Source organism: Temnothorax longispinosus, chromosome 1, assembly GCF_030848805.1.
Source record: "Temnothorax longispinosus isolate EJ_2023e chromosome 1, Tlon_JGU_v1, whole genome shotgun sequence".
Classification (NCBI taxonomy): domain Eukaryota; kingdom Metazoa; phylum Arthropoda; class Insecta; order Hymenoptera; family Formicidae; genus Temnothorax; species Temnothorax longispinosus.
In genome coordinates, this window is record NC_092358.1 from 9388216 (window position 1) to 9415661 (window position 27446).

Consider the following 27446-nt stretch of genomic DNA (forward strand, 5'->3'; position numbering starts at 1 on the left):
AACCGAGCGAGACGTCTTCTTTTTTATTTGCCTTGTGTTTATCCATGGAACAATTGATAACCATCGTCGTCGGGATCGAACGTAAATATGACGAACAGAACCACGCGTTGAACTTCCCAGGAATTATACCGCACCGCCATATTTACCTTGTAATTCTCCGCACAGGCAGACTATTTTCACGACCTACGCGATCTAAAATTTCTAGTTCCTTCCTTCCTTTTTGGTTATTGGCTCCTGCCTCTTTACAGAGAATACGGCTAAAAAAATTTATAGTTAACAGTTAGCTCGAGGCACGTGAGCGTTCAAAATCGAGAAACGGTGCATCGATGGCTTGTGTACGTATGTACATACATACGTACGAATAGCTCACAGGTAGTCTTTATCGCGTTTAGGGAAACGCGCATACGATCGACGACCACGCGGATTGATAGACGATGTGGCGATGGATTTTTCGACGTCGCGCTCTATGTCTGTTTCAGGGTTCAACGTGAAAAACGGCTAAATCTGATGAGAAGAAGACTGTCACACGCGACGAGATCGCAACTACGATGAAACCGCGCGATAAATGCAATTCGAAATGACCAATCGGCAATCAGCAAACAATATTCTCCCGTGACAGTCCGTATATAGCAATACATGGATCTGTTTTCTGTTACTGAACTGGCTGCACTAGTTCAGAGTTTATCTTCTTTACTCAACATTGGAAGGAAAAAGATAAACTCTGAACCAGTGCAGTCAGTTCAGGTGCAGAGAGCTACAGAGAGCAAACCCCAGGCCTCATCTGTCTGTTGTTTTTCGAAAAACTTCCCGAAGTGCACACGTGCACAATGGTGCTAAAGTTAGAATAAACAAATAACAAAATATACTTGTCTAACTTTAACTTAACCGTGCACGTGCACTTGTGTGCATCAGTTCCGGAAGTTCTTCGAAAAGGAATAAACCTAGTAAATCCGAAATCTGTTCACAGATGTTCATAGAACAGAAATTGACGTGATCCACCCATGCTGGGATCCGGGATCCCCGAGCGTTTGTAAACAGCGTAATCATGATCTATAGATACCTTTTTGGCTATCGCTGTTATTGATGATCGTGTGCTTTTTATATTCGCGCGGCTTTATCGAGATCAAGTCCGCACTTGACGGAAAGAACGTTAAATATAGTTGACACGATATATTTCGGATTAAATGCAAATTCTGGTTGGTCAAAGGTGTTCAATACGAACGAATTGCGATATACGAATCTGGAGAACGGCTTGTATCTCTCGATCTTAGGCAAAGTCTTCGATGTAACGAAAGGGGAAAACCACCTGGAGGAACTTATCACGCCTTCACTGGTAATTAGATTAAAGAATAAAGATGCCAAAAGACAGTCAGCATGCGTCAATATATATATGTGTAATTTATTTGTTTATTTGTAGGCCGCGTGACGCTTTCTTGGCATTTATAATGCCCGATCTACAATAGCTGTAGTAAGCTGTAGTAAGCCTCAAGATGTAAGAAATTGACCAATCACAGTCGATTATTCTCCTCACATTCGCCTGTAATTGGTCAATTTCTTACGGCTTGAGGCTTACTACAGCTTACTACAGCTATTGTAGATCGGGCATTACTGGAGAATTTGATGATCATGGTTTAACGGACGACATATCATAAGTTTATCGCAGCGACAAGTCAAGGCATTGGACAATTGGCTACGATTTTATAACGCAAACTACACGCAAATTACTAACAACTACAAAGGAACAATTACTTAAGCTGCCTTGGGACACGTAGAGCTGTTGATCCATGTCAGAACTTTATCCTATAAGCCAAAATAATTCTGTGTTATCTTGTCGATCTGCTCAGCAAGGATAAGGAAAGGTACACTTCTATTCTAATTTTTACTGCGAAAGAAACATTTTACATTTTTGTAGATAGTGTATGAGGTGAATCAACTTGTATGTGACGTTTTCTAAAGTATTTCGTATTTTTTTCAGGAAAATTATACGGTAGACACTATAATTGAGATAGTAGCCCAACCGCAGAATTTTACAAGGTACAAGAAAAGTTATTGCTTGCTAAAAGAGAGAAAGCATTGGAGGAGAAACAGGAAAGGATGTTTCCACTTTGTAATGTAGAATGGAATCGGGGATACTAGCACTGTATTCTTCTGGTGTACTGAAAGAAGGTAGGAAATAATTTCAACAATTATTCATATTAGCAGATTTAACATCAAAGAAAAATTAGAGAAATATGATAAATAAATCCCTCTAATATGCAATTATATGGATTCTTTTCTGTTTGGACGGGTGTACCAAGAATGTTGTTGGAGACTGCAGGCGCGCAGGGTTCATCTAGATGCGCTTGCGTTAACCTGGATAGTAAAGAATACGAAGATAATAAAGCTAGACTGAGAATATATACGATGTCTGCGAGAAATATGTGACAAAATGCGTTTTGAAAAATAAAACATGACATGAGAAAGTATCATACAGTGTCTTTATCTGCAAAATTTCAGATATATTCATATTTTATATTTATATAATATTACAATGCGAAAATACATTGATTTTATTTTTCTAAATTTTTTATTATAATAATAAAAGTTATTAACTTTATATAATTTTTCGTACTTTTTATAATTTTGTATTTATTATGGTTAACGCCTTTTATGAAAGTACAGATAATTACGCCATTTTGTATAAAACTCAAGTGATACTAGCACTAGTATTAAAATAGATAAAATTTATAAGTTTTAATTTATTTTAATACATAAAGACAATATGATATGTATAATGGAACATATAATATTTAATAAAAAATCTTCAAATAACCAGTCTTTTTGCTTCTATTTTTAATATGAGAACAACGTAGTTTTTAATAATTACAAATTTTTAAAGGAAATCTTTATTCTTATTCAAAGTTCATTAAAAATAAAATATTAAATAAATGATGTGTATCAAAATGACTATAAAATCGCCAACTACAATGTAGACAGATGTTTTGTGAATTTTTTCAGATTTTTTAAAATACTTTAAAGTAGGGAAAATAACGTCAGACGCAACAGATTTACATACGGACTGAGAAGGACTAAAAAAAACCTACACAAGTGGAGAATTAATTAAATGAAAGGAATAATTTATTACAAGAAAAGTATTTCGGCAAAAATCTCGCGAATGTGCTCTATGTCTATTTAATCGTTATACTGTTCAGATTGTCTTGTTCACATATAGCACGTCTCATTTTATGACTTTGCTCGATCACGACTTTTCGTCCACTCGAACCTTGAATTCGATCGATAGTCTACCAGAATAATTAATACGGACACTTGGAAGTATAATAACGGTTAACAAAAAATACGCGTTCCTATAATAATTGCATGTTTCATTTAAATTTCCCATGGCGAATAAAATTTTTATCATTATCGACCTTTTTTGCGCAATTCTATATCGAGATAGATTCCATACATATAGTGCTTTGCGACATATTTTTTCACATAATCTCCCAAAGATTTGTGCGGTAATGCGAGTTACAACTAGCAAAATTTAGCATATCTATATAATTTTTATAAAATGCCTCGAACAATAGAAATCGATCGTTATCGTTAATACATTCTCGTAATTTGAAACAAGGAAAACTCGACATTAATTTGGCCCGAAAAGGACTGAATACAAGGTGGTGCGACATTTTACCTATTCGTCGGTGAAACCTCTCCCCAGGAGGTGCGCATCCAAATATACCATCCTTGAGAACTGCTGTTGCGCGTTAAATAGTCCAGGAGCAAAAATGGTATTTCCATTTTCTTCCTTTTCCCCTCTTATACCTTATTATAGATACCTATTCTTTTCGCGATGCGGAAGGCCTTTTGTCGGCGCTAAGAAAACCCTATGGTAACAGTATGCAGAATCTCGGGTTTTATCTATCCGAAGCTGCCTTTCTTCGTGATGTCTCCGCACGAAGATATATCGTGAAGATCGCGCCTCGAACAGGACGAAGGTACCTGATGGTGATCCGTTGCATATATATGGTAGCAATTTTATCAAGCTTGTTTTTTAAATGATCTGAAACAGTTCATGCATTCAGAAACAGAAATTAAGGAAGAAACACGAGACTGTTTCTTTAAATAAAATTGCATTATTTCTTTTGCTGAGGAAAATAAATTAAGGAAAAGCTGAGAAACTATGTTTCTTGGACAAAATTGAACACATATCATTGATCCTCATCATATTTTAGCAGATAGAACACTCTCCAATCTCTCCATTCTGAACTTCCTTAATAATTTTTTTTTCCTAAATATCGCTACCAAAATGAAGAGCGAAATGACGCTAAACGCGCGGATAATAGAAAACACGAGAAAAGTTGCGGGTGCACACGACTCTCGATAGAACAAAGATACACGCTGGCGCGTTGATAGTTGATCCTGAATGTCTTGGTTAGCCAAGCGTGACCACCGTCTTCCAGCCTCTATACGTTATTCATCGTCGCCCGGACCTACCGGTGCTACCGTAGCATCAGCTGGTACAAAACAAGGTTTGTAGGATCAAACGTCAAACATATGTGTGCGCCGCTTATCGATCGTGATAAAGCTCTCGAGTCGATCATATGTACGTTTCGTGACAGCGTTGAACCGGAGGAAGCGATCCAGAAAGCTGACAGAAAGCGAGACGCAAGTCTGGAAAACGGGTCTTGGCTGGTTTGAGTCCAATAAAATGATCTCAATTTAATAAATAAAAATTTTTATATTTTTGATTATCTGACAGACTGGATATACTATTTAATTACTCCGATCGGAGCAAATACGTTAAGTTTGACAAATAAATTATTTTCTCCTTCTTCGCTCGAATCCCTACATGATTTTTCAGAACGCTTTCTTCTTTTAGATTCTGATTTATTAGGTTTTTTGACATAATGTTAATTACTTTAACCGATCACCTAAAACTATGTGAGAACACAGGAGTAGAAGAAAAAATAATTATAATTAATATGTTACTATAATTAATTATATTAATTGAAATTGATATCTTTAATTATTTATTTAATTCTGCTGATGCGAGCTGGAAGACAGAGTTCGAGCTCCGTGGTCCGCGAACTTTAATGTTTCGCGTATCTCACTGAGAGCTAATTATTTTTCATTCGTAACACTTGGTCGGTTCAATGGATCTGTCATAATATTATAATTTTTTACGTATTTTACGACATTCATTCATTCCACCGCGCGGCATAGAGTGTCTTGCACCTGGTGATTATAAAGCTATCAACGTATGTTATGCTTTCATTCCGCTAGGTATCCCGATAAATGCGCGTTATGATAATAATGTTCATTTTATGGAAGTGATACTTGACGCTACATTTATAGTCATAGATACTTTCGTGATCTCGATGTGATCTTTATGGAATTCAGACTATTAATATATCGATATTTATCTTCATTTCATATAGTTCTTTGGATCTCGATTCTCATTAAACCTTAAAGTGTATACGTTTTTTCGGTACCTTCTAAGTGTGTACGTAGGTCTGTCACATTCAACGCTATTTTTCCCTACCTTAAAGTATTTTTAAAAAATCTAAAAAAGTTTATGAAACATCTGTCTACATTGTAGTTGACGATTTTGTAGTAATTTTGAAACATCGTTTATTGTGTGAATATCTTCTAACAGGCTTGCAAGTTTTACAGTTACGAGCAGATATCATTTTGGCTCGAACGTCGTGCAATACCGTTTTTCAGATACGGTAACCGTATCTCAATTGTTCAGATACATTCACTATGTATCTGAACAATTCAGATACGATTACGGTATCTGAAAGACGATATTGCAAAAACTCCCTAATCCCTCAACGTAGTACTTCATGAAGTAAATCCACGTAATGTAATGTTCAGTAAACTATATTAGTATTAAGTATATTATATTTAAAGATAAATGAAGTAAAAATAAAAATAAATGAAGTAAGTCAAATGTGATATTGAGCTATGTAATGGCAAGTCTTGCTCAGTATTTGCTATCAATTTACCATCGTATTACACCGTGCATAATCTTGCCGTCAGTTTTTCGCCGTCTAGCTATTTGCTGTTTGATCAGCAAATCTTGCGCGGTTTTTGGCGCGATAATTTGCTGTCATTTTATGAGCAGTAAGTTATGTTACATTTCTGCTATCGTTTTCTAAACGTCAATTTAATTAACGGATTTTACATGAAATCTGTCATTTTTCTGCGAAGAAAATTTATTGCAAACGCTTGATAAAATATACTATTTTCAAATTTGGTTAATTGCAGGGGTTATATTCTTAAATTGCATTATATCATACCAGTATAAAATGTGAACATTCATATTTGAGATCCTACAGATAAGAATACTGAATCAGTAATTTCTCGCATTATTTCTTATTATATCATCTTACTTTTTTGCACATTTTGTCTCACTTTACACTGCTTTCGTATGTTGTCTCAATTTAATTTTACTCTCTTATTCTTATTTCTGACTATTTAATTAATGACAAACGCATCTAGACTGTCACGATCATTAATGTTTATTAAAATTTTTGTCACATTTCTTTACAAAATCATTTTTAAGTAAAAAATGCGTGACGTTTTACAAATGTAATACAAAACAGAATCATGTTCTTTGTAGCTGCACTGTGTTATAATTTTCTATAGTAAAACAAATTTGACTAAAAAAGAACATTAAAAATCGTAAAAAACGTAAAAAATCTAGTATAAATTTTTACGCAAAATTTATAAATGATACTAAGCAAAAGAATAAAATATTTAATTAAAAATATTAAATATAATAAAAAATGAATTTATAAAAAACTTATAAAAGAAAAACAGCTGTACACTTGGAAGTCGCTGAAGAAATCGCCGCACTAAGAAACAACTTTTGTGCATAATGACATCTCTTCGATATTTCTATGCACAAATTATCATACTTATGATCTCCAATATCTTAATATCTAGAATTAGGCTTATTATCACCAGTGAATATTAATATCTCCTTTTCCATCATAAATGGCCCTTTAAAGTACATCTGTTTTTCCACATTTGTTTCTTCTTTCTCTCCATTTATAGCATCCCTTATAGACAATGCTACAGAGAATTAATACCGTCAGTGTTTAAAAATAAGACATTCTTGCGCAGAAATTATTTTACGACTAATAAATTTTTTATGTTACCTGGTTTCGACTTTTATTCACTTGTAAAATTTGTTTTATTTGGCGAGGGTTGAACAATCTTGGAACTCTGAACCTTTACAAATGACGATGGATCGGTCTCCGTTATATCGTTGTTCACGGTGGGTACCAGAGTAGGATCTAAAAATACAGGTGACCTTCGAATAACATACTTCGATACTTATATTGCACGGAATCTCGAATAGCAGTGTAGAAAAAAATTTATTTACATTATTTCTTCGATTAAGGTGATGTTAAAATTACCGCCAGAACGTAATTTTCGCGTACATGCCATTTTTTATTGTTCTATAAAATTATAAATCCTTTTCGTATTTCGAGTATTTCTTTTAAAGTATACACGCAAACAGAGAAGAGACGAGTCAACTGAGAAAAAAAAATTATAAAAGTATATAAATTTTTTCTTTCTCAATGTAAAGTTGACTCGTCCCTTCTCCGTTTGGTTGTATACCTTAATCCTGGAAAATAATTTATAATTCTATAGAACCAATAAAAAATAACACATACGCGAAAATGACATTTTATCGGTGAAACAGATGACTCCAGAATCGCCTTAACGTATTTTTTTTTATAAAACTAAAGATATGTAATTAACATTAGGCTTTTTTAAAGTATCTTTTAAATAATCCCTTAAATCCATTAAAATAAAATGCCCAATTTCATACAGATCTGGAGTCTTGAACTGTACAGTTTTCAAATAACACGAAATCAATTAATCGTGTTATTTAAGAGTTACCTATATATATAATTGAATGTTGTGTTATGATTATAACGGAAAAACTGAGAACGATTTAAAAATAGACAACTTTTATAATAAAAATGCATAAACTCAATTTTCAAAAAATTATTTCTTTTAGTTCTTAAAAAATTTAGAATTACAGTAACTTTTCTTTAAAAAATCAGTAAAGTATCCTTAACACACTTCATCTATATTGTAAACAAACATATATAAAATCATTTTAAAAAAAAGGCAATTTCTTCTAGAGTAACAATTGAACATACAAGAGAAAAATTAAACATTATAAAATATTTTAAGGAAAACTTCTTACAGTTTAGATTCATATTATTCTCTATACCTATTTCCTACAAATCTGTTATTAACAAATCTGAATCTCTATTTAAATCAGGTTTACTTTAAAACGTTCGTTATCATGATTCCCCAATCGCACTGCAGAACCGAATATGTTACCTGAAACATTTAATTTTTCTAAAATCTGCTTATCCAATGACTGTGTCACATCCTGCACGTCGTTAGTTTGTTCAAGCCTAATCTGTCTTTGCAGCTCTCTTTCAACTTTTTCTCCAAACGACAGGAGAACTCTTTTCAAGGCATTTACAGCAGAACCCTGCGCAAACAAAAAGTTTAGTTAAAATATAAAATACACCGTTTATTTTTTTTTCAAGTGACTGACGCATACAATTTTGGCATTAAGTATCGACAAGCCTCTTGTGGGTTCCTCTGTGCTGCAATAACCAACATCCTCGTGAAAGTTTCCATTCTCAACTTGGACCTTAACATAACTGACGCAACCAGCAACATTTCGAACATTCTCATTGTGAATTATATCGTCGAAATCTTCATCGTCAGAATCTATTTCGTCAGAATCTACATCGTAGGATTCTACATCGTCGAAATCTGCAACAAATTCGTGAGTTTATTTTTATAGACCTGACTATTCATACTTATGAGAATTTATTCAGCTAATGACACAGATATACCTAGTGTTTGTTTGATAACAGTATGACTCCACTTGCCCTCTCCAAAAACCCTATTGGCCGCTGAGATTAAATCAGGAAATTCCGCTATTAAATCCATCGGTTCTATGGTGTTAACTGAAATTAATAAAAAATTACCTTTTTAAAAACTATTAATATGTATATTGAAAAACTATTGTAAAAAATTGTTTTAGTACATCCAATCAAAATATAAAATACATATGCATTGTAACATGCAGGAAACGATGATGTTAATTTCCGTAAGAAGAATGTTTAGGTAAATAATAAAGGCTGTTCAATATTTTATAATTTCAAAATGTTAAAATCATTTTTTTGCTCTCTCCCTTGCTGAAAAAGTTCGATTAAAACCATTAGATATTCGGTCTAATAAGATTGAATTGTGTTTTTGAACCTGCAATTTCCATTAAAACATAATAACTCTCAAATCGGTTGTACTTTGTTGAATTGGAACTTATGCCAATATTAGTATAAATAAATATCTATGGTTTTGAATCAGATTCGATAGAAATATTCACATTCCGTCCTATGTTTTAATATGTCTATATTGGTTCTGATTACATATGGCATAAGTTCCAGTCTAACAAAATACAACCGATTTGAGAGTAATTATATCTTAATGGAAAATGCAGGTTCAACAACACAATTCAATCTTATTAGACCAAATATAATTTTCTAATGGTTTTAATCGAGCTTTTTCGGCAGGGCTCGCACACGTTCCTTCGTTTCGCTCCTTCGTTCACAATATAGACTATAATAAGTATATAATAAACTCAGCATTCCCATTGCGAAATCCGAAGTCAAGATCAAAGAACAAAATTATGTTAACCGAGATGCTTTTTCTAGAGAAGAAAACATAGTGAAAGAAAGAAATCAGACTTAATAATTCCTCTCTTTCTTTCACTTGTTCTTGTTCCCTCTCATTCTTTTGTTTCCCGTACATCATTCTCTCCTCCAGTATTGTGTGACAAAGAAATTATCTTGATTCTTGATTAACACATAAAAACGTTGACACACACACACACACATCAAAGACGCTAGTAATATTGTCAATAATTTCTCTTAATACACCGCGAAAAAATGCGCGTGCGAGCGCTGCATTATGTTGGAAAAGTGAAAAGGACATTTTCTTAGGTAACGATAACGATATAATTTAATTAATGTAAAATTTATACATTTTGAAGCCGGTTCCAACTTGTTCGTAAACTAACTAATAGTTAAATCACACATGTCTTTGTCTTTCCTTCAAATTAGACAAAAAGTTATACATATGTAATTTAACTATTACTTAGTTCACCAACAGATTGGAACAACCTTAGACTTTACATTATATAATATCTCTGCTCGTGGAATATATATATATGTAGACGAAGAATATTCCCAAAATCTAAACACCTTTATTATATAATTCAAACCTGTACGCTATCGATTGAGCTGAAAACTTAATTGGTTCAGTCATTAATAAAATTCGATAATCTAAGGGTCTCTCAACACATCGGCTTGCATATAGATACAAAATCAATGTCTTGCTGCGCTTATACTTGCCGCGTGATATTACGCGTCTCTTAAAAAATTCATTCTTCCTAAAATCTACTTACCCAATGACAATATCACATCTCTTTTAGTGTCGCGAACTTGTTTAGGAACAACCTGTCTTTGCAGTTGTTGCAGCTCTCTTTCAATCTTTTCTCCAAACGACAGAAGAACTCTTTTCAAAGCATTTACAGCAGAACCCTGCGCAAACAAAAATGTCTTAATTGTTTCAAACTATAAAATGCACTGCTTATTCTTCCCAAATAACTGACGCATACAATTCTGGCGTTATGTATCGACAAGCCTCTTGTAGGTTCCGCTGCGTTGAAATAACCAACATCCTCGTGAAAGTTGCTATTTTTAAGCTGGACCTTAACGTAACTGACGCAGCCAGCGTAGTATTTACCACCATAGTATTTATTTCGACTAAACATGTGCCTATATGCACTTAGCACCCAACTTTCATATAAATCGTCTTCTTCGTCGAAATCTAGATCGTCAAATTCTGCTTCATCGGAATCTGTATCGTCCAAATCTGCAACAAATTCGCGATACTTTTATAGACCTGACAATTCATACTAAAAAAAATTTAATCAGCTAATGACGCAGATATACCTAATGTTTGTTTGACAACAGTATGACTCCAATTGCCCTCTCCGAAAACTTTATTGGCCGCTGAGATTAAATCAAGAAAATTCGTTGCTAAATCCATCGGTTCCGCGGCAGCGAACGTGTTGACTGAAACATTTAATTTTTCTGAAATTTGCTTACCCAATAACTGTATCACATCTCTTTGTATTATAGTTACTTTGTTCAGAACCAATCTGTCTTTGCAGCTGTTGCAACTCTCTTTCCACTTTGTCTCCAAACGACAGGAGAACTCTTTTTAAGGCATTTACAGCAGAGCCCTGTGCAAACAAAAATGTCTTAATCGTTCAGCCAAAATATATAATGCACTGCTTATTCTTTCCAAGGGACTGACACATACAATTCTGGCGTTTTGTATCGCCAAGCCTTCTATAAATTGCTCTGCGTTGAAATAACCAATATCCTCGTGAAAGTTTCCATTCTCAAGCTGGATCTTAACGTAACTGACGCAGCCAACACAGTATTTACTTCGAGTATTTATCTCACGGTCAATTACATCGTCGAAATCTGCATCGTCGTAATCGGCATCGTCGAAATCTGCATCGCCGAAATCTACATCGTCAAAATCTACGTTGTCGAGATCTATATCGTTAAAATCTGTAAAAATTTGCGAACTTATTTTTATATACACCAGACTATTAACACTTATAAGAATTTATGCAGCTAATGAAAAATATACCTAAGGATTGGCGGACTACAGTATGATTCCACTTGCCCTCTCCAAAAACTTTATTGGCCACTGAGATTAAATCATGAAAATTTATTGCAAAATCCATCGGTTCTGCAGCAGCGAACGTGTTGACTGAAACATTTAATTTTTCTGAAATCTGCTTACCCAATAACTGTATCACATCTCTTTGTATTATAGTTACCTTGTTCAGAACCAATCTGTCTTCGTGGTCGTTGCAGCTCTCTTTCCACTTTATCTCCAAACGACAAAAGAACTCTTTTCAAGGCATTTACAGCAGAACCCTGGGCAAACAAAAATGTCTTAATCGTTCAGCCAAAATATATAATGCACTGCTTATTCTTCCCAAGAAACTGACACATACAATTCTGGCGTTTTTTAATGACAAGCCTTCTTTTAATGCCTCTGCGTCGAAATAACCAACATCTTCGTGAAAGTTTCCACTTTCAAGCTGGACCTTAACAAAACTGACGCAGCCAGTACGATAAATACGTGAAGCACCGATTTTTATTTCATCATCGAAATCTATAATAAATACGCGAACTTATTTTTATAAACCTATTAACACTTATGAGAATTTCTTCAGCTAGTGAGAGATTTACTTAGAGTTTGGCTGACCACAGTATGATTCCACTTGCCCTCTCCAAAAACTTTGTTGGCCGCTGAGATTAAATCAAAGAAATCCGTTGCTAAATTCATCGGTTCTGCGGCAGCGAACGTCTTGACTGAAACATTTGATTTTTCTGAAATCTGCTTACCCAATGACTGTATCACATCTCTTTGTATTATAGTTACCTTGTTCAGAACTAATCTGTCTTTGCAGTTGTTGCAGCTCTCTTTCAATTTTGTCTCCAAACGACAAAAGAACACTTTTTAAGGCATTTACAGCAGAACCCTGCGCAAAAAAAAATGTCTTAATTGTTCAACCAAAATGTAGAATATACTGCTCATTGTTTCTAAGTGAGAGACGCATACAATTGTGGCGTTTTGTATCGACAAGCCTTCTGTTAATTCCTCTGCGTTATAATAACCAATATCCTCGTGAAAGTTTCCATTCTCAAGCTCGACCTTAACAGAACTGACGCAACCAGTGCGATATTTATCTTGAGCATCTATAGCAGCATATTTTATGTCATTTTTCATGTCAGTGAAATCTATAACAAATTCGCAAGCTCATTTTTATAGACCTGACTATTATGAACACTTATGAAAATTTCTTCAGGTAATAACAAATATACCTAATGTTTGTTTGACAACAGTATGACTCCAGTTGCCTTCTCCAAAAACTTTATTGGCCGCTGAGATTAAATCAAGAAAATTCGTTGTTAAATCCATCGGTTCCGCAGCAGCGAACGTGTTGACTGAAACATTTAACTTTTCTGAAATCTGCTTACCCAATAACTGTATCACATCTCTTTGTATTATAGTTACTTTGATCAGAACCAATCTGTCTTCGTAGTTGTTTCAGCTCTCTTTCCACTTTGTCTCCAAACGACAGGAGAACTCTTTTTAAGGCATTTACAGCAGAGCCCTGTGCAAACAAAAATGTCTTACTCATTCAACCAAACTATAAAATGCATTGCTTATTCTTCCAAAGTAACTGACGCATACAATTCTAACTGTTTGTATCGACAAGCCTTTTGTAGATTCCTCTGCAATGTAAAAACCATCGTTTTTGTAACAGTTTCCATTCTCAAGGTGGATCTTGATGTAACTGAAGCACATAACACGGTATTTATTTCGAGCATTTATCTCATCGTCGTAATATTCATCATCGGAATCTACATCGTCAAAATCTGCAACAAATTCGAGAGTTTATTTCTTATTTCTATATATATATAAGATATATAAGATATATATATATATATATATATCTTATATATCTTATATATATATATATATATATATAATATATAATATATATATAGACCTGACTAATCATATTTATAGTAATTTATTCAGCATGACGCAGATATACCTAATGTTTGATTGACAACAGTATGACTCCATTTGCCTTCTCCGAAAACCTTATTGGCCACTGAGATTAAATTACGACGTTCTTCTGACAATGAGATTAATTCAGGATGTTCCATTGCTGAACAACAGGGTACTGCCTTCTCGGGTTTGTGCGCATTCTCCGCCATAGCTTGTTTTGCAGCGAACTGAAAGGTGAAAACATCCATATCTTTACGTCACCTTTGCATGGGGCTGAGAGATATATTACTTTCCATTTTACGCTAAAAAACTACAAAAGCCAAGATCTGTGAGATTACACACAGAGATTCTGATAAACGACAAATAATTATGCCAAAAACGAATCAATCGATCACAGTCGAAAGATCTCGGTAAAGAGAACGCCACCATGAAACCTGAAGGCTCGAAAAAAACAATCACAGCTGACAAAAATCAACTACTCTTATCCTTATTACGCTGAACCATCATGTAAGTATTATATATTATGCACCGAACGTGACATTTTTTACATTAGAAAGTTTGGTTGACCAATTTCTTTGTATTCTTTTACAAGAATTTATCTGAATAAGCAAGTATTAAATTCAATAGCGTTCATTGCTCCTTTTTTTAGATGCTTGTAATATAGTTGTAATGTAATGAGAAATGTATCTGACACAATATCGATGCTTAGAATTAAAAAAAGATAAGTCAAAGAGGAAGTTAAACCCAGATACAAAATCTATATTGGTAAAAATGGACTTAAGATATATAAGAAACTATTCTGTGAACGTTCAAAGATATCGTTACGTGTTTTTCTATATATTTGCACAAAGTACGTAATGATGTTAATGTTTACAGAATAGGCCCCTTAGTTTTGCACTAGACTAAGGCGACTCATAATTCAATTATCTGATCATTCGATATTTCACAAGTTTTCATGAAATGATATATTTCAATGTTTTAAAACGTAAATAAAAATCGAGAAAAACATCTAACATCTTACATCTTTATTGCAATAATTTATAATTTATACTTCGCAACTGAATATATTATTAATTTTGCATATATGCATAAAAAAAAACGCTATCACGAAGAATTTTCTGTTTCTTACTGAACTTTTCACGTGTGACGAACGTTCGAGATTAACTACAATTCCTCGATTTTACGATCGTCTTTTGGAATGCGTTTGTGGAGCATTCTGTCCTTGTTTTACATCTAATGAACAACAAAGATAAAAGAGAGGATAGAAATAAAACAATGCAATATAGCGTTAATAGCGCGCTCCGCGAAAACACCCTTTACGGGCAGTATGATTCGGTATAATTATTAAGATTTGGGAAACCAAGCGAGATGTCCTCTTTTTTTATTTGCCTCATGTTTATCCATGGAACAATCATCGACAACCATCGTCGTCGGGATCGAACGTAAAAATATGACGAACAGAATCACGCGTTAGAACTTCCCAGGAATTATACCGCACCGCCATATTTACCTTGTAATTTTTCGCACCAGCTCGTGCCGACTATTTTCACGATATCACGATCTACGCGATCTAAACTAGCTCCTTCCTTCCTTTTTGGTTATTGGCTCCTGCCTCTTTACAGAAAATACGGCTAAAAAAATTTATAGTTAACAGAGTTAGCTCGAGACACGTGAGCGTTCAAAATCGAGAAACGGTACATCGATGACTCGTGTACGTATGTACAAATAGCTCACTGGTAGTCTTTATCGCATTTAGGGAAACGCGCGTACGATCGACGACCACGCGGATCGATGGACGCTGTGGCGATGGATATTTTTCGACTCGACGTCGCGCTCGATGTCCGTTTCTGGGTTCAACGTGTCGCGAAAAACGGCGAAATGTGAGGAGAAGGTTATCACACGCAATGAAATCGCAACCACGATGAAACCGCACGATAAATGCAATTCGAAATGACCAATCGGCACACGGTGTTCTCCCGCAACAAATATCCCTTTCAGCTCTCATGTAGCGAGTAGCGAGTGCAGAGTAGCCTGCACTAGTCACACGTAGCAACCTCCACGTTCTCTGCACCACCACCACGTTCTCTGCACCTGAACTCACTGTACTAGTTCAGAGTTTATCTCTTTTTACTCCACATTGGTGAGAAAAAGATAATCTCTGAACTAGTGCAGTCAGTTCAGGTGCAGAGAGCAAACCTTAGGCCTCATCTGTTCGTTGTTTTTCGAAAAACTTTCCGAAGTACACACGTACATACACAGTGGTGGCTAAAGAGAGTGAACAAAATATACTTATCGCACTTTAATTTAACTGTGTGCATCAGTTCTGGAAGTTCTTCGAAAAGGAATAAGCCTAGTAGATCCGAAACCGAAATCTGTTTACCGATGTTCACATGACAGAAATTGATTAAACAACGTAATGATGATCTCCAGATACCTTTGGCTATCGCTGTTATTGATGATAGTGTACTTCTTATATTCGCGCGGCTTTATCGAGGAGATCAAGTCCCACTTGACGGAAAGAACGTTAAATATAGCTGGCACGATATATTTTGGAATAAATGAAAATTCTGGCGGGCCAAAGGTGTTCACTACGAACGAATTGAAGCGATATACGAATCTGGAGAACGGACTGTATCTTTCAAGCTTAGGCAAAGTCTTCCGATGTAACGAAAGGGGAGATATGTACCTGGAGAAACTTATCACGCCTTCTAAATGGTAATTAGATTTAAGAATCTAATAAAGATTCCAAAAGACAGTCAGTATGTGTCAATATACGTATAATTTATTTGTTTATGTAGGCCGTGACGCTTCTTTGGCATTTATTACTGAAGAATTTGATGATCAGGGTTTAACGGACGACATATCAAGTTTATCGCAGCGGCAATTCAAGGCATTGGACAATTAGCTATGATTTTATAACGCAAACTACATCTACAAAGGTACAATTACTTAAGCTGCCTTGGGACACGTAGAAGCTGTTGTTCCATGTCAGAACTTTATCCTAAAAGCCAAAATAATTTTGTGTTATCTTGTCGATCTGCTCAGCAAGGATAAGGAAAGGTACACTTCTATTCTAATTTTTACTGCAAAAGAAATATTTTACATTTTTGTAGATACTGTATGAGGTGAATCAACTTGTATGTGACATTTTCTAAAATATTTCGTATTTTCTTCAGGAAAATTATACGGTAGATACTATAATCGAGATGGTAGCCCAACCACAGAATTTTACAAGATACAAGAAAAGCTATTGCTTGCTAAAAGAGAGAAAGCATCGGAGGAGAAACAGAAAAGGATTTTTCCACTTCGTACTGTAGAATGGAATCGTGGATACTGGCACTGTATTCTGGTGTACTGAAAGAAGGTAGGAAATATTTTCAACAATTATTCATATTAGCAAATTTAACATCAAATAAAAATTAGAGAAATATAAATAAATCCCTCTAATATGCAATTATATGATTCCTTTTTGCTTAACAGCGGTGGATGGACAGAGATTGGACGGCCGGTGTACCAAGAATGTTGTCCGAGACTGCATGCGCGCAGAGTTAACCTGGATAATAAAGAATATGAAAATAATGAACCTAGACACACACACACTGAGAGAATACGATGGCTGTGAGAAATACGCGAAAAAATGCGTTTTGAAGAATAAGACATGACATGAGAGAGTATTATACATTGTCTTATATATCTGAAGTTATATCATTGTCAACCTTTTTTGCGCAATTCTGTGTCGAGGTAGATTCCATATAGTGCTTTGCGACGTATTTTTTCATATAAACTTCCAAAGATTTGTGGTAATGCGAGTTACAATTAGCAAAATTTAGCCTGTCTATATAATTTTTATACAATGCATCAAACAATAGAAATTGATCGTTATCGTTAATGCATTCTCGTAATTCGAAATAAAAACGGAACACTCGGCATTAATTTGGCCTGAAAAAATAATGGACTGAATACAAGGTGATACGACATTTTACCTATTCGTCGGTGAAGCCTCTCCCCAAGAAGTGCGCATCCAAATATACTATCCTTGAGAACTGTTGTTGCGCGTTAAGTAGTCCAGGAGCAAAAACGGATATTTTATTTTCTTCTTTTTCCTCTCTTATGGACACCTGTTCTTTCCGCGATGCGGAATACCTTTTATCGGCGTCAACAAAATCTGAGGATAGTAACAGCATGCAGAAAATCGCATGCGTTCACCATACCGCACCGGTGAACAAGACGACCACGAACCGTGATAAGTTGCGAACGTTGCGAATAATGCTCACTATCCTGAGTGTGCATTAAGGAACTACTGATTGGGAGAAATTAAGAATTTTCGGGTTTTATCTACGCCTCTCCGATGCTACCTTTCTTCGTGATGTCTCCACACGAAGATATATCGTGAATGTATCACGACTAGAACAGGACGAAGGTACCTTGTGGTCCGTTGTATATAGTAGCAATTTTACCAAGCTTGATTTTTAAATGACCTGAAACAGTTTGTGCATTCAAAAACTGCAGAAACTAAGGAAAAAACACGAAACTGTTTCGTTAAATAAAATTGCATTATTGGTTTTTGCTGAGGAAAAGAAATTAAGGAAGAGCCGAGAGACTGGGCACGGGTACACCGGGACATTTAGGCCGCGGCCTATACCTCAAATTCAACCTAAAGTCTGACCTGAAGCTAGTTTCGGCCGCCTATTAAATGTTTACAGCAGGCGGCCTAAATAATTTAGGTCGAATTTGAGGTATAGGCCGCGGCCTAAATTCAGGGTGTAAACCTAGCCACTGTTTCTTTGAATAAAGTTGGACATTACTGGCTAGGTTTACACCCTGAATTTAGGCTGCGGCCTATACCTCAAATTCGACAAATTATTTAGGCCGCCTGCTGTAAACATTTGATAGACGGCCGAAACTAGCTTCAGGTCAGACTTTAGGTTGAATTTGAGGTATAAGCCGCGGCCTAAATGTCCCGGTGTTACCCGTGCCCACGATCCTCATCCTATTTCAGTAGATAGAAACGTTCTCCATTCTGAACTTCGTCCTTAATTGTCGTTTCCTAAATATCGTTGCCTTTACAAAATGCGAAGTTATAATTCAATTTAATTAATCAGATTCTTTGAGAAATCATATTCATGCAATGTTTACAAATTTTATCCCAAAGCAGAAAAAAACTTCTTCCGCATGTCTCACTAATTTGTCCACAATTAACCGTATGTTGTAAACTCCATTAAATTAATTTTACAACAATGAAACAAAAGCTGAGCGAAATAGAGTTGCAGTCGCGTGTGTTGAAATAAACAAAACACGTCAATTATTAATTTATTAATTACGAGATACACGCTGGCACGCGACTGACCATTGATCTCGGTTGTCTTGGCCAAGTGTGACCACTGTCCTCCAGCCTCTAAATGTCATTTATCGCCTGGACCTGCTGATGCTACGGTATAGTATCAGCTGGTACTAACAAGATTGTAGGCCCAAACGTCAAACATATGTGACCGGCACTTATATCGATCGTGATAAAGCGCTTGAGCCGATCGAATGTGAGTTTCCTGACAGCGTTGAACCGGAGGAAGCGATGCAGGATGCGAGACGAAAGTCTGGAAAACACTTGAAAAAACAGGTCTTGGCTAATTTACCACCGTATTACACAGTGCATAATCTTGCCGTCTAGCTGTTTGTTCATGCCAGCAAATCTTGCGCGGATTTTGGCACAATAATTTAGTCATTTTATGAGCAGTAAGTTATGTTACATTTCTGCTATCGTTTTCTAAACATCAATTAAATTAACGGATTTTCCATCAAATTTATCGTTTTTCTGCCAAGAAAATTTGTTGCAGACAATGTTTTTTTTTCATATTTGACTAACTGCAGGGATTATATTCGTAAACTTCTGCATTATTACTATTATACATGTGTGAAATATGAATATTTATATTTGAGATTCTACAGATAAGGATGTTGAATCAATAATTTCTCGCAATATTTCTTATTATCGTACGTCTTATTTGTTTGCGTATTTTGTCTGATTTCGCACTGCTCGTATACTGTCTCAGTTTCATTTTGCTCTTATTCCTATTTCTGACTATTTAATTTGTGACAAATGAATCTAGATCGTACAATCACTAATGTCTATTAAAATGTTTGCTACGTTTTTTCACAAAATGACTTTTTGAGTAAAAAACGCGTGACGCTTCGCAAATGTAATACAAAATGGAATCATGAAGCATGTTCTTTGTTGTTCCACTGCGTAATTTTCCGTAGTAAACGAATTTGTCTAAAATGACATTTAAAACGTAAAAAAAGCCAAGTACATATCTTTACATAAAATTTTATAAATGATACTAGGCAAAAGAATAAAGAATTAAAAAAAAATCAAATATAATGTAAATAAAAAAGAAATTTATTGGGGGGATAAGAAAAAAAAACCGTTACTTTTATTGTGAGAAAAACAGTTGATTTTCTAGCTGTATACTACTTGGATTGGAGATCGACGAAGAAATCGACCCACTAAACGACAACTTTTGTGCATAATGACATTTCTTCGATACTTCTCTATGCACAATATACCAAACTTATTGTTTTCAATATCTTAATTTTTTTTTCAATATTAGATTTATTATCACCATTGGATATTAATCTCTCCTTTTCCATCATATGCCTTTTAAATTCCATCTGTTTTTCCACATTTGTTTCTTCTTTCTCTCCATTTTTTCGTAGTATTTCCCTTCTAGACAATGCTACAGAGGATTAATACCGTCAGTGTTTAAAAATAAGACATTCTTGCGCAGGAATAATTTAACGACTAATAAATTTTCAATGTTACCTAGTTTCGACTTTTATTCACTTGTAAAATTTGTTTTATTTGGCAAGGGTTCAACAATCTTGGAACTCTGAACTAACAGATGACGATCGATTAGTTTCAGCAAATGTATGGTTGTTCACGATGGATACAGAGTATGATCTAAATACAGGTGACCTTCGAATAACATACTTCGATACTTGAATTGCATGAGTCTCGAATAGCCGAGTAAAAAAAATTATTTACATTATCTCTTCGATTAACGTCTTTTTTATAAAATTAAAAATATGTAATAACATTAGGCTATTTTTTGAAGTCTTTTTAAAATAATCTCTTAAAACCAAATGCCCAATTTCATATAGATCTGTGTGACGTCTTGAACTGCATAGTTTCCAACAAAACGAAACCAATTAATCGTATTATTTGAGTTACCTAATATATAATTGCAAAATATTGCTTATGCATTAAGTTTCATTATAACGAAGAAGCTGAGAAAGATTTAAAGATAGACAACATTTATAATAAAACTATAAGAACTCAATCTTCAAAAAATTGTAATTTCTTTAAGTTCTTAAAACTATTTAGAATTACAGTAAATGTTCTTTAAAATCAGTTTCTTTAAAATATCTTCAACACACTTCATTTATATTGTAAAATGTAAACACATATCATATAAAATCGTTAAAAGAAAAAACAGATTCTTCTAGAGTATTGAACAATTGAACAATTAAGAGAAAAATTAAACACTATAAAATATTTTAAGAAAAGCCTTTTTTGAAAATTGTCCACAGCTAGGTTAGGCTCATACTTCTGTATCTATTTCCTACAAATCTGTAATTAACAGATCTGAATTTTTATTTAAAACAAGTTTATTGATAGAAACAAATCGAAGTGATAAATATTTGTTAACATGCCTCACATGAAATACTTTAAAACGTCTGTTATCATTGATTTCCCAACCACATTACAGAACTGAATGTGTTACTTGAAACACATTTGATTTTTCTGAAATCTGCTTATCCAGTGATTATGCCACACCTCTTTGCACGTCGTCACTTTGTTCAGGACTAATCTGTCTCTGCCGTTGTTGCAGCTGCAGTTCTCTTTCAAATTGTTCTCCAAAGGACATAAGAACTCTTTTCAAGGCATTTACAGCAGAACCCTGCGCAAACAAAAAGCCCCAATAGTTCAATTAAAATATAAAATACACTGTTTATTTTTTCAAGTGATTGACGCATACAATTTTGGCATTAAGAATTGCCGAGCCTCGTGTAGGTTCCTTTGTGCTGCAATAACCAACATCCACGTGAAAATTTTCATTCTTAAGCTGGACCTTAACGTAACTGACGCAATCAGCGTGATATTCAGCTCCTCGAACAGTATATTTTTTACCTACAACAAATTCGCGACCTTATTTTTATACACCTGACTGTATTAACACTTATGAAAATTTTTTCAGCTAATGACAGATATACCTAATATTTGTTTGACAACAGTATGACGCCAGTTGCCCTCACCAAAAACCTTATTGGCCGCCGAGATTAAATCAGGAAGTTCCGCTATTAAATCCATCGGTTCTGCGGTAACAAACGTGTTAACTAAAATTATTAAAAAATTACCTTCTTAAGAAAATGTAAAAAAAATTCACCGAGTGCACATACCAGTATGAAAAACAATTGTATATTGAAAAACTGTTGTACACAAAATTGTTTTAATACATTCAATCAACGTATAAAATAATTATGCATTGCAACATAAATGATATTAATATCCATAAAAATGTTTAGGTAAATAATAAAAACTGTTCAACATTTCATAACTTTAAAATGTTAAAATCGTTTTTCGCTTCCTCGCACATGTTCCCTCGTTTCTCTTCTTATATAATAGAGCATTCCCATTGGAAAGCTAAAGTCAAGAACGAAGGACATAAATATGTTAACCGAGATGCATTTTCGACGAAAAAGAGATGTAGGGAAAACAGAAAAGTGATAAAGAACATAGTGAAAGAAAAAAAGAAATCAAGGGGTCGATCACATAATTTTTCCTCTAGGGCGGAAACGTTCTCTGCCATCAGCCTTTAACATCAGTTAACATATAGAGACGTTGACATAGAGACCTTGGTGATATTGTCCATTGTCAACAATTTCTTTCAATGCACCGCTGGAGAGAAAACGCGCTTGCGATGCCGCATTGTGTTGGAAAAATGAAAGGAACATTTTCTTAGGTGACAACGTGTCTTAATGTAAAATTTATACATTTTAGACTTTGTATCGTAATATCTCTGCCCGTAGGACATGTAAACGAAAAATAAAAACACTTTTATTATGTAACTCAAATACAATCTATCAACTGAGTCGGAAACTTAATATAGGTTCATCCGTTACTGAAATTCGATAATTTAAAAGTATCTCAACTCCTTGGCCCGCATATAAATACAGTGTCTTGCTGCGTTTTCACTTAACGCGAGACACTAACCGCGTCTTTTAAAATTCAATTTTTCTGAAGTCTACTTACCCAATGACTGTGTCGCATTTCTTTTTATGTCGCTAACTTGTTTAGGAATAACCTGTCTTTGCAGCTCTTTATCAATTTTCTCTCCGAACGACAGAAGAACTCTTCTTAAAGCATTTACAGCAGAACCCTGTGCAAACAGAAATGTCTGAATTGTTCAACCAAAATATAAAATACATTACTTATTGTTTTCAAGTAACGCGCATACAATTCTAGCGTTATATATCGACAAGCCTTGTGTAAATTCCTCTGCCTTGAAATAACCAACATCCTCGTGAAAGTTTCCATTCTCAAGCTGGACCTTAACAAAACTGACGCAGCCAGTATGATATACACGTGGATCATTCAAAGCATCGTAATTCGCGTCCTCGAAATCTATAAATTCACAAGCTTACTTTTATAGATTTAACTATTCACACTTATGATAATTTATTCAGTTAATGACAAATGTACCTAAGGTTTGGCTGACTACAGTATGATTCCATTTGCCCTCTCCAAAAACTTTATTGGCCGCTGAGATTAAATCAGGAAAATCCGCTGCTAAATCCATCGGTTCTGTGGTAGCAAACATACTGACTAAAACACTTCATTTTTAAAAAATCTGTTTACCCAATGACTGTAACACTTCTCTTTGTACATAGTTACCATGATCAGAACTAATCTGTCTCCGTAGCTGTTGCAACTCTCTTTCCACTTTGTCTCCAAACGACAGAAGAACTCTTTTTAAGGCATTTATAGCAGAACCCTGCACAAACAAAAATGCGTTAATTGTTCAACCAAAATATAAAACATACTACTTATTTTTTTTTAAGTGACTGACACGTTACATACAATTCTAGCGCTATATATCGACAAGCCTCTTGTAGGTTCCTCTGCGTTGAAATAACCAACATCTTCGTGAAAGTTTCCATTCTCAAGCTGGACCTTAACTGAACTGACGCAGCCAACGTGATATTTACCTCGAGCATTTATAGCACCGTAATTTATGTCATAATCGAACTCTGTAACAAATTCGCGAGCTTATTTTTATAGACTTGACTATTAACACTTATGAGAATTTATTCAGTTAATGACAGATGTACCTAAAGTTTGGCTGACTATAGTATGATTCCATTTGCCTTCTCCAAAAACTTTATTGGCCGCTGAGATTAAATCAGGAAAATTTGTTGCTAAATCCGTCGATTCTGCGGTAGCGAACATGTTGACTGAAACATTTGATTTTTCTGAAATCTGCTTACCCATGCAATAACTGTACCACATCTCTTTGTATATAGTTACCTTGTTCAGAACTAATCTTTCTTCGTAGCTTTTGCAGCTCTCTTTTCACTTTGTCTCCAAACGACAGGAGAACTCTTTTCAAAGCATTTACAGCAGAACCCTGCGCAAACAAAAATGTCTTAATCGTTCAGCCAAAATATAAAATGCACTGTTTATTGTTTTCAAGTAACAGCGATGCATACAATTCTGGCGTTTTGTCTTTTCGATAAGTCTTTTATGGATTCCTCTGCATTGTAATAACCAACATCTTCGTGAAAGTTCTCATTCGCAAGCTGGATCTTAACAAAACTGACGCAGCCAGCACAATATATACGTGGGGCATTTGTAGTAGCGTAATTTATGTCACTATAGAAATCTGTAACAAATCCGCGAGCTTATTTTTACAGACCTGCCTATTAACACGTATGAGAATTTATTCAGTTAATGACAGATATACCTAAAGTTTGGCTGATCACAGTATAATTCCAATTGCCCTCTCCAAAAACTTTATTGGCCACAGAAATTAAATCAGGGAAATCCGTTGCTAAGTCCATCGGTTCTGTGATAAAAAACGTGCTGACTAAAGTACCTGATTTTTTTTTAATCTGCTTATCCAATGACTGTAACACTTCTCTTTGTACATAATTACCTTGATCAGAACTACTCTGTCTTTGTAGTTGCTGCAACTCTCTTTCCACTTTGTCTCCAAACGACAGAAGAACTCTTTTTAAGGCATTTACAGCAGAACCCTGCACAAACAAAAATGCCTTAATTGTTCAACCAAAATATAAAACAAACTACTTATTTTTTTTAAGTGACTGACACATACAATTCTAGCGTTATATATTGACAAGCCTCTTGTAGGTTCCTCTGCGTTGAAATAACCAATATCCACGTGAAAGTTTCCATTCTCAAGCTGGACCTTAACAAAACTGATGCAGCCATTACGATATTTATCTTCAGCATCTATCGCAGCATAATTTATGTCATCCGTGTCAATGAAATCTGTAACAAATTCGCAAGCTCATTTTTATAGACCTGACTATTATGAACACTTATGAAAATTTCTTCAGCTAATAACAGATATATACCTAAGGTTTGGCTAACCACAGTATGATTCCACTTGCCCTCCCCAAAAACTTTATTAGCTATTGAGATTAAATCAGGAAAATTCGTTGCTAAATCCATCGGTTCTGCGGCAATGAACGTGTTGACTAAAACATTTAATTTTTCTGAAATCTGCTTACCCAATAAATGTATCACATCTCTTTGTATTATAGTTACCTTGTTCAGAACCAATCTGTCTTCGTAGTTGTTTCAGCTCTCTTTCCACTTTGTCTCCAAACGCTAAGAGAACTCTAAATAAAGCGTTTATAGCAGAGCCCTGTGCAAACAAAAATGTTTTAATCATTCAGCCAAACTGTAAAATGCTTATTCTTCCCAAGTGACTGACGCATACAATTCTGGCGTTATGTATCGACAAGCTTCTTGTAGATTCCTCTGCGTTGAAATAACCAACATCCTCGTGAAAGTTTCCATTCTCAAGCTGGATCTGAACGTAACTGACGCACCCAGCGCAGTATTTATTTCGAGCATTTATCTCACGGTCAATTACATCGTCGAAATCTACATCGTTGAAATATGTAAAAATTTGCGAGCTTATTTTTATAGACCTGACTATTAACACTTGATAAGAATTTATCCAGCTGGGATGACAGATATACCTAAAATTTGGCGGACTACAGTATGATTCCACTTGCCCTCTCCAAAAACTTTATTGGCCACTGAGATTACATCATGAAAATTTATTGCTAAATCCATCGGTTCTGCGGCAGTGAACGTGTTATTGACTAAAACATTTATATTTTCTGAAATCTGCTTACTCAATAACTGTATCACGTCTCTCGGTATTATACCTTGTATTTACCTTGTTCAGAACCAATCTGTCTTCGTAGTTGTTTCAGCTCTCTTTCCACTTTGTCTCCAAACGACAGGAGAACTCTAAATAAACCATCTATAGCAGAGCCCTGTGCAAACAAAAATGTCTTAATCATTCAACCAAACTATAAAATGCACTGCTTATTCTTCCCAAGTGACTGACATACAATTCTAACTGTTTGTATCGACAAGCCTTCGTCTGCGTTGATATAACCAATATCCTCGTGGAAGTTTCCATTCTCAAGCTGGATCTTAACGTAACTGACACAGCCAGCACAGTATTTATCTCGAGGATATATCTGACGGTCATGTACATCGTCGGGATCTACGTCGTCGAAATCTACATCGTTGAAATCTGTAAAAATTTGCGAACTTATTTTTATACACTTGATTATTATTAACACTTATAAGAATTTATGCAGCTAATGACAGATATACCTAAGGTTTGGTGGACTACAGTATGATTCCACTTGCCCTCTCCAAAAACTTTATTGGCCACTGAGATTAAATCATGAAAATTGATTGCTAAATCCATCGGTTCTGCGGCAACGAAGGGGTTGACTGGAACATTTAAATTTTTCTAAAATCTGCTTATCCAACAACTGTATCACATCTCTGCACATCGTTACCTTGTCCAGAACTAATCTGTCTTTGCAGCTGTTGCAGCTCTCTTTCAATTTTGTCTCCAAACGACAAAAGAACTCTTTTTAAGACATTTATAGCAGAACCCTGCGCAAACAAAAATGTCTTAATTGTTCAACAAAAATATAGAATAATACATTACTTATTGTTTCCAAGTGACAGACGCATACCATTCTGGCGATTTGTATCGACAAGCCTTTTGTAGATTCCTCTGCAATGTAAAAACCATTGTCTTCGTAACATTTTCCATTCTCAAGCTGGATCTTGATGTAACTGACGCATTTAGTACGGTATTTCTTTCGAGCATTTATCTCATCGTCGAAATATTCATCATCGGAATCTACTTCGTCGGAATCTACATCATCGAATTCTGCAACAAATTCGCGTTCATTTCTTATTTCTATAGACCTGACTTTCGTATTTATGATAATTTATTCAGCATGAGGCAGATATACCTAATGTTTGTTTGACAACAGTATGACTCCATTTTCCCTCTCCGAAAACCTTATTGGCCACTGAGATTAAATTACGACGTTCTTCTGACAATGAGATTAATTTAGGATGTTCCACTGCTGAACAACAAAACACTGCCTTCTCAGGCTTGTGC

General features: G+C 34.9%; 3 protein-coding genes and 2 long non-coding RNA genes across 6 annotated transcripts in view; 2 read left to right on the forward strand and 3 right to left on the reverse strand.

The window, feature by feature from the left end:
* LOC139816675 (uncharacterized) overlaps positions 1 to 26105 on the reverse strand; it is a 29598-nt gene extending 3493 nt beyond the window's left edge. The window contains exons 1-4 of the mRNA XM_071784337.1: positions 25984 to 26105; positions 25719 to 25885; positions 25544 to 25643; positions 25351 to 25473 (exon numbers count right to left, since the gene is read on the reverse strand). Of these exons, the coding sequence (XP_071640438.1) occupies positions 25351 to 25473; positions 25544 to 25643; positions 25719 to 25885; positions 25984 to 26080 (487 nt within the window). The 5' untranslated portion in view covers positions 26081 to 26105. The remainder of the gene's footprint in view (positions 1 to 25350; positions 25474 to 25543; positions 25644 to 25718; positions 25886 to 25983) is intronic.
* Positions 928 to 2465, forward strand: LOC139808750 (uncharacterized). The gene is made up of 4 exons (XR_011730937.1): positions 928 to 1333; positions 1418 to 1859; positions 1976 to 2166; positions 2298 to 2465. It is a non-coding gene; the product is annotated as an uncharacterized lncRNA (long non-coding RNA).
* On the reverse strand, positions 6500 to 15671 carry LOC139817883 (uncharacterized). 2 transcript variants are annotated; one of them, XM_071786168.1, is made up of 22 exons: positions 15433 to 15671; positions 15209 to 15329; positions 13742 to 13925; positions 13375 to 13559; positions 13195 to 13294; positions 13002 to 13124; positions 12739 to 12917; positions 12559 to 12658; positions 12366 to 12488; positions 12128 to 12288; positions 11948 to 12047; positions 11755 to 11877; positions 11416 to 11672; positions 11236 to 11335; positions 11043 to 11165; positions 10706 to 10962; positions 10493 to 10628; positions 8880 to 8993; positions 8579 to 8796; positions 8350 to 8506; positions 7146 to 7283; positions 6500 to 7059 (listed from the first exon to the last, which is right to left on the reverse strand). In XM_071786168.1, exons 3-21 carry the CDS (start codon positions 13905 to 13907, stop codon positions 7159 to 7161), a joined length of 2847 nt encoding a protein of 948 aa, XP_071642269.1. In that variant the 5' UTR covers positions 13908 to 13925; positions 15209 to 15329; positions 15433 to 15671; the 3' UTR covers positions 6500 to 7059; positions 7146 to 7158. The 2 variants fall into 2 exon arrangements, with proteins under 2 accessions (XP_071642269.1, XP_071642264.1); XM_071786163.1 differs by lacking the exons at positions 15209 to 15329; positions 15433 to 15671 and having other exon boundaries at positions 13742 to 14360.
* Positions 15875 to 17631, forward strand: LOC139811313 (uncharacterized). The gene is made up of 4 exons (XR_011731601.1): positions 15875 to 16413; positions 16497 to 16758; positions 16875 to 17062; positions 17179 to 17631. It is a non-coding gene; the product is annotated as an uncharacterized lncRNA (long non-coding RNA).
* LOC139812746 (uncharacterized) lies at positions 21188 to 25204 on the reverse strand. The gene is made up of 14 exons (XM_071777827.1): positions 25115 to 25204; positions 24909 to 25008; positions 24717 to 24818; positions 24463 to 24635; positions 24281 to 24380; positions 24085 to 24207; positions 23834 to 24003; positions 23648 to 23747; positions 23456 to 23557; positions 23211 to 23377; positions 23006 to 23132; positions 21967 to 22068; positions 21732 to 21883; positions 21188 to 21653 (listed from the first exon to the last, which is right to left on the reverse strand). Exons 1-14 carry the CDS (start codon positions 25202 to 25204, stop codon positions 21519 to 21521), a joined length of 1743 nt encoding a protein of 580 aa, XP_071633928.1. The 3' UTR covers positions 21188 to 21518.
* Positions 26106 to 27446: the final 1341 nt, after the last annotated feature.